Here is a 7,360-nt window from a genome sequence, read left to right as displayed (position 1 = left end):
CTCTCTAAGGTGTGGTACCCATTTTATCTACTCGCCGAAGCTTTCGAACCGCTGGGTAGACGGCGAGCTGGGGACAAGGCTGGCAGCTCACACCAGCGCGGGGCTAGAACTGACAGCAAGCCTGTTCAGCTCAGATGTTACTATTATAACCAGAGGATAAATCCTCTGTGCCACCGTTCCCCCTTTATGTTGAGTTTTAATTGTTAACTTTTGGGGGCTGTTTTATTTTTTATGCTGCCTTGGGTAAGTTCCCTGGAGAGGTGGCATGGAATTTTTAAAAGTAAATGAATAATAAATAAGTCAGTCTATTTTTTCGTTTCCTGTGCCATCCCTTTAGAAAGAAGAAGAAGCTCGATTACGAGAAGAACGGATCCGGTTAGAGCGTGAAAAGCATTTCCAAAGAGAAGAACAAGAGCGTTTAGAAAGGAAGAAGGTAACAGCAAATGTAATACATGATCCAGAGGAGGCTTGAATGCAAACAGGGCTTTTCCATTTCCATAGCTGACAGTGGCAGACCTGTGCTACTTACACTATTGTGAATAATTTTAACTTTTCTAAAATTTGAGCCCATTCAGATCACTGTAAGTGCCTATGAACTGGAATGGTTCCATTACAACCAGATGAAGATCACTTCCATTCTTTCTGTGACCCTTTTTATGTATTTCAAAATTATGATTTTTAGATTGATCAATGGCTTTCCTCCTCATTTACTTTATAGCGTCTTGAAGAGATTATGAAAAGAACTAGACGAACAGAAGCTACAGAGAAGGTACATTTTCAATTTCTTTCTCAGAGAAATGATTGGATTTTTTTTCCTCAATGCAGCATTTTAATGTTAACTTTATTTTACAGAAGTCAAATGAACAGCAAAATGGGGAGATAAAAGATGCAGGTATTTCTTTTGATTTCTACTTGGTTTAGCAGTGCAAGTCTTAATTGGTAGATTATTTCACTAAAGCTATAAATGATTAATTGGGGGGAGACCAGTTTAAATCACCATGGCAAAATATTCAGCTCTACACATTGGTAGGTATGCTATGAGAATCAATAATTCCAAATGTGATTAAGCTCCTAGCAGTCTTCTTCCATTTGTGACTTTAAAAAGAATCTTGAGATTAATTCTGAGCAAGGAGTGCAGAAACAAAGATTTATGGTAGATGGCCTTCTAAACCACAACATTAGTACCTGAAAATTGTATAGCTGTTTCTTTAAAGTTGAGGGAATTCAAGCAGGGCTCCTTAGATTTTGTCCCTGGAACGTGTCTTTATCCTGGCCTCACATTTGAATACCAGGCACCAAGGAAGAGAGCACATCTGAACATGAGCAGCATGCTGATCCTTTGCATAGGCAACTTTCATACATACATACATTCTGTGCACATGTCTAGATTTAAACAAATCTATTCTTTGTAGGAAAGGTTACATGGGAAACATTTCTTCCTCTTCCTTTTTTCCCCTCTGCCAGTGACCAGCCCTACATCTCCCTTAAGCCCTGTGATCGACTCTCAGGTTCAGTGTGTGCCAGAATCTCCACGCAATGGGGAAATGGTAACCCACACCCATGTGCTCATTTCACATCAGCCCACAGCAAATGTAGACAGGTGAGTGAGAGAATGCTGTTTGGGGGTGGATGTTGATTGAGAAATGTTAGGTAATTTCTTTTTTAATGCAAGTATATTAAATCAAATTATTTTCCTGTTTTTGTGTGTTTCAGTATGTTTTATCACTTACTCCACAGCTGCCTTTCAAATGCTCTAGATCGGGGTGTCAAACATAAGGCCTGGGGGCAGGAACTCTTATCCAGGGCTCTTATCCGGCCCGCAAGCAACTGGTGTGAGGGAGGGAACAGGAGGCTGCTGGGTGGGGGGATTATTGTAGCTTCAGCATGGCAGAACAACCTCATCTGCAGCAGTCAAGCAGAACCCCTTCACTTTCGTGGTAGCCTCACAGCCACACTCATGCTGGCTCAAGGTTCCAAGGTGAAGTTCCAAACTATGCAGCTCCAAGGATACTGTCCCAAATGGCCATGGGGATCAGAATTTGCACATAGGACACCTCTGCTGGTGTCCAGCACTGCTGCCGTTGGTGCAGACAATCCTCTGCTGGTGTCCAGCACTGCTGCCGTATTCGCAGCCCCCCATGCAGCAGCTGTGCTTTGGCCCATGAGGGGGCTGTTCTTCAGCAGTTTCTTCCACATATCAGGGGCCTAGTCCTGCCACCGAGCATGTGACTTGGCGGCTGGGCTCCCTCCCCTATGGGCACCTGGTGGCCATAGGCCGGTGCTGCCTTGGGGGGGGCAGTGCTGGCGATCTCCAATTATACTGGTTGCTGGGTGGCCTGGGGCCTTTGCCATATGTGCACATGGTGCCCACTCCCCCACCAGATGATCCAGTGGTGTTTAGTCTGGGGCAGCTGCCGCTGCATGGGAGTGTTGCAGCTCACTGATGATCTCTGGCTTGAACCCCCAGGATCGCCCTGACGTGGATCGCCTGGCAGCCTTGGCCAGAGGCAGCCATTGCCATGCAGGCATCACTGGCTTATCAGGCTTTACTTGGCCTGGGTCCCTCCATGCACATGGCCTTGAACCTGGGCCACCACTCCCCTGTTTCTACAGGTGGAGGGAATTAGTTCAATGTCTTCTTAGTCCCCTTTCATGGTGGCTCGGGGACAGGGGGAGCTCACAACCCCCCGTTGCTTCACGTATTTACCCTGGGGCCAGGACTCATAGCATTGATGGTGAGAGTGGGCTGGGGAAGGGGTTTGCTCCCCCTTCAGGCAGCACCCATAGGGCCTTGCAGTGAAGACACACCAACTTGGCGCTTACCAGCTGCTGTCTTTTATAAAGTTTGTATCTCTGGTACCTGGCATTACATTTTAGGGCCCCTATGGCCCAGCCCGACAAAGTCATATTTATGTCAGATCCAGCCCTCATAATTAATGAGTTTGACACCTCTAGATAGCATCTCTTGTGGGTTACGTTTGCTGTATAAGTGAAAGCATTTGTTGAAAGCAAGGTGCACTGCTTGGTAGCAAAGAGTACACTATTTAAAATTTAATGAGAAATTTAAAAGTCCTGTTCTCATTCTATATATCTCCGGTGGTTGTTAAGAAAAATAAAAGCTACTATAGATAATACATTACTAATGTCTGCTTTCCAGTGTTCAGAAAAGAGTGTTCTACTCTTTCTTGCAAGCTTCAGCCACTGTGTGAGACAAGATGCTGGACTAGATGGACCATTGGTCTGATCCAGCAGGGCTATTCTTACGTTCTTATCATAGTGTTAAAAAGGTTTTGAAAAAACTAGAGTCAGAGGTCAAAATAAATTACCTTTTGTGTATCAGGCACTCTTACACATGAAGATGCTTTCTTCATTGGGAGGCTGGGATTGGTGCTAGCTTCAAGAAACATATACTTTCTTTTTCTTAAGAAATTTTTATTTTTTGTAACAAATAAACAAAAACAAACAAACATAAATACATACAAGTGGGGGATTCCATTACATCCTTGTTATGTCTAATATGTTACCTCATACATTGTCTACTTGTATCTCATCCATTTTGACCACCATGTATTTTGTGTAAATATTTGCATCATATTTTAAAATATAGTTCATACTTTATTCTAATACAGTTATATGGCCATATTGTTTACTTATTCTAGTTTTCCAACCATTTGTAAAATCTTGACCATGTGTTTTCAAAGCTTCCTTCATCTTCTCCTCTCAAAATTAAAGTTAAATTATCCATCTCTGCAGTTTCAGGTATTTTGTTTATAATTTCTTCTTTTGAAGGAACTTCATTTTCCCTCCAATATTTAGCATATAAAATTCTTGCAGTAGTCAATACATGTATAATAAGGTTTAAAAAATGTTTTTATAGTTTTCAGGCTTTATACTCGTTCAGTGCATCGACACGGTTGACACCAAGAACTGCTCCCAGCTAAGACCGATTCTTCGTTCTTTTTAGGGGGGGTTCAGATGATTCCAAACCCCACTGGACCTCCTGGAGGGAGGTCTGGAGCTAGGGACTTGATTCGGGGGCCCCGCTTCAGGCAAAAAGCGGGTGGAAGCCCTGGATCGTCCCAGAAGCAGGGAACAGAGAAGAGCAGTTATGGCAGCCATAACAGCACCAGATGTAAACACCGCCAAAGCAAGAGAGTTATTTTGAGCCTCATCCAAAACATTGATGAAGACACGCGCCATAAGTACCTGTAACAGCAACATTGAAGAATCTGATGATTTCTTCGAATAAGCTCTTTTAAATCTCCAAAACGATACAGAAAGGAGAGGTGGAATTCCCCCCCCCTTTTCTGAGCAAAGTGGCCGGGACAAGATAAGAGTCACAAAAAGAATGTTGAGATAAACATTTCCTGGGGCAAAGAGGGTCTCTTGTTTGAGCTTCTACAAGAGAACTATGAACTTTTTTCTTAAAAAGAAAGAAAGAAAGATATACAGAGTGAAATTCACCATCTTGCAACAATTCTTTGCGACGTTACGCTTTACTGCTGAGAACAGAATAGAAGCGTGTAACGATTCCTTGTTTCTGTGTGTGTGTCTCTTTAAAAGTTTGGTTGCATGGTAAGTAGACTAGAGTGCTTGAGAGAAGCAAGCGTGGTATGATTGGTGATTGACAGAGAGGGGGAGGGGTTTTGGAAGTGATTCTGAGTGGATGAATATATATGTCTGTCAGGAGTGACAGTTACAGGTTTGACAGTTGATGAAGACAGTTGATAAGTTAGTTAGTACTGAGGTCTGTGAGAGAAGCAGTCTTGTGTGTGATATAAGAGTTAAGTTCTGTGTGAAGGAAGCTAGAAGCAGTTCTGTGTGTAAGCAGTTAAGAACAGCTGAGGTTGTTCTGAGAGAATAGGAAAAAGTAAATGAAAGTTCAATTGAAGACAAGTTATAGAAAGGTGTAGGTCCTGATAAACTGGAGAAAACAGTGAACTAATATGACCTTGAGTTAAAGTGTTACAAAGTTACCTGAAAGATCCCTGTCAGTAAGGGAGCATATTGTGTGCGATACACCAAGCAATGGTTCATTTATTACCCATTACTAGATACCTTGTTCTACCCTTTTATTTATGAATTATTTCAATAAATCCTCTTTTATTTAAGTATACCAGCTCGGAAAGAAATACTTCCTCAGTACTACATAGTTCCCCATAAGCCTTACACTCGACCTACCTACCCAGTAATAGCAAAAGTAAAGTATAAAGGTTTGGAAAACCTTAAATTTCCTGGTGGCAGCCGGATATACCCTAGTAGAACAAAATAAAGAACACTTTTAAAGGGAAACCAGTCCTCCCCATATAAGGGGTCATCACAAAGCGCACTATGTTTAGTCTTTACCATAAAGCTGCAGAACACTCAGCTTGTGTGAGAGATTGTTGACTGCTGAGGGGAGTATTATCTGGCAGAGGCAGGCAGCTTGAAAGAGACAGCTGATAAGCAACCTGTAGAGATGCTGGACTTTGCTAGACTGAACTGAGACTCTTGTCATTGTGTTGAAATGAGTGATCAGCACCCTCAGAAGAACATGCCAGATGATACAGATATGGAGAGCTCTGTAGAATCTGATAAGCTTCAAATATCTTGGGCGAAGATCCAGGCTGTGATTGTTGACTCAGTGAACCAGGCAGTCAAGGAGGTTTTTGAACGGATATTAGATCAAAAACCTTCAGCATTAAATCAAATCACTGGTAAGAACCGCCAGCACCAAACTGTGCAAGAAGCAGAACAACTCTACAATCAAGCTGACCCAAACTACAGTGAAAAGGAACTACAGTACCCAACTGTGCAAGACGCAGGGCAATTCTGTAATCAAGAGGAACTAATCTACTGTGAGAATCAAGCTGACTTCAGCAGTGAGAATAATGGCTCTACTAAAGGACTGCCAAATTCTGGAACCCTTAAAAGTGCAAGGAGGAAGTGCAGAGAGAAGATGAAACAAACCTAAACATTGAATATAGATGGCAAACCATGAAAGAAAGCCTTTCCATGTACAAGGAGGAGGCATAGATCCAAGACTTGACTAAAAAGAAGAAATTATAAGAAGAAGGGGGGGGGAAATTAAGATATAGGAATAAGACTGGTTTAGGGATTTTGTTATAAGATTGATTTAGAGAATCCCTATTTATGTTTGACTGGTTAAGATGTGCTATATATATTACAAATTTAGCCCACATTTAAAATACTTATGGGAAGATGAAAACTAGTCTCTTAAATAGTCTAACCAAAAAGAGTATGAATTGTATATTAAAAAATCCTGTCTAGGGAATATCCATGAATGTTTATTAGAATAAGATTGTGATATTGATAATTACATAGAATGTAAATTTATGGAGGTGTTAAGGTTTAAATTTTTTTTTATAAAAGATGTAATGCATTTAATTTTGGCTTAAGGATTCCAGAAGCCTTGACAACTTGTACAAAAACCATGAAAAAAGAATCTTATTATGATGTAGGGGAATGATATTTAAATGTATTTTGTAGAAGACTATTGTAGAATGCTTAGACAAAAAGGTAATCAGTAGAAAAAATGTTAACCTATTGAGTTGTAAAACTTAAAGACAGCTGTATAGAAAAATAGCAGTGGAATGTTTAGATATTGCTTAAATAGTAAACATATTATGGTTAGCAAGAGTGGAATTTAGATATATATGTATGAGGTAGTTTAAAGGGTATAGTGTTACTAGTATTACTCTCATATCTGTTTGTATATTTGTTTGTCATGTTTTGTTTGAAAATAATAAAAATCATTTTTTAAAAAAGAGGTTTTATACTCAATAAAAACAATTCAGGTACAAAAGGTATAGTACATTCTAACATTTTTTCTAACATTCCATGGATCCAAGACCAATACTTTTTAACTTTATCAAAAGTCCACCACATATGAAAAAAGAACCAACACTTTTTTGACATTTCCAGCAATCATTTGATAAATTCAGATAAAACATTGCTAGTTTATTTAGAGTCATATACCATCTATAAAACATTTTATAAATATTTTCTTTATATGAGGTTGCTTTAGTAATTTTTACGTTTGTTTTCCATACCTGTAACGATTGGTTTAAATCAATATTATGACCCAAGTTTTGTGCCCATTTAACCATGGAATGTTTAACTATTTCATCCTGTGTTTTATTTTCCAACATTATTACATGTAGTTTCTTAATCAGTTTCTCTTCAGTATATAACAATATCTTATCTAATTCTGTTATTTTTTTTTGTTCATTGTTTTTTATTATTTTTCAAAATAACTTTCACAAAGCAGTTTTCAAATATAGAAATACAATAACAAACATATGCCTTTCCAGTACATAGATCGAAAACAATCGAAAAAACTGACCCACCTAATCCCACC

General features: G+C 39.7%; 1 protein-coding gene across 1 annotated transcript in view; it reads left to right on the top strand.

The window, feature by feature from the left end:
* Window positions 1–7,360, top strand: part of MAP7 (microtubule associated protein 7) — a gene marked incomplete at its 5' end in the record, with an annotated part of 69,659 nt that overhangs the window by 51,646 nt on the left and 10,653 nt on the right. Inside the window, 4 exons of the mRNA XM_015411968.1 lie at window positions 338–433; window positions 719–769; window positions 853–892; window positions 1,465–1,600. Coding sequence (XP_015267454.1) covers window positions 338–433; window positions 719–769; window positions 853–892; window positions 1,465–1,600 — 323 coding nt within the window. The remainder of the gene's footprint in view (window positions 1–337; window positions 434–718; window positions 770–852; window positions 893–1,464; window positions 1,601–7,360) is intronic.

Source organism: Gekko japonicus, unplaced genomic scaffold, assembly GCF_001447785.1.
Source record: "Gekko japonicus isolate JY-2015 unplaced genomic scaffold, Gekko_japonicus_V1.1 scaffold184, whole genome shotgun sequence".
NCBI classification, from domain to species: Eukaryota; Metazoa; Chordata; class Lepidosauria; order Squamata; family Gekkonidae; genus Gekko; species Gekko japonicus.
The sequence above is the reverse complement of the archived record's forward strand: the minus strand, read 5'-3'. Positions and strand labels throughout refer to the sequence as shown.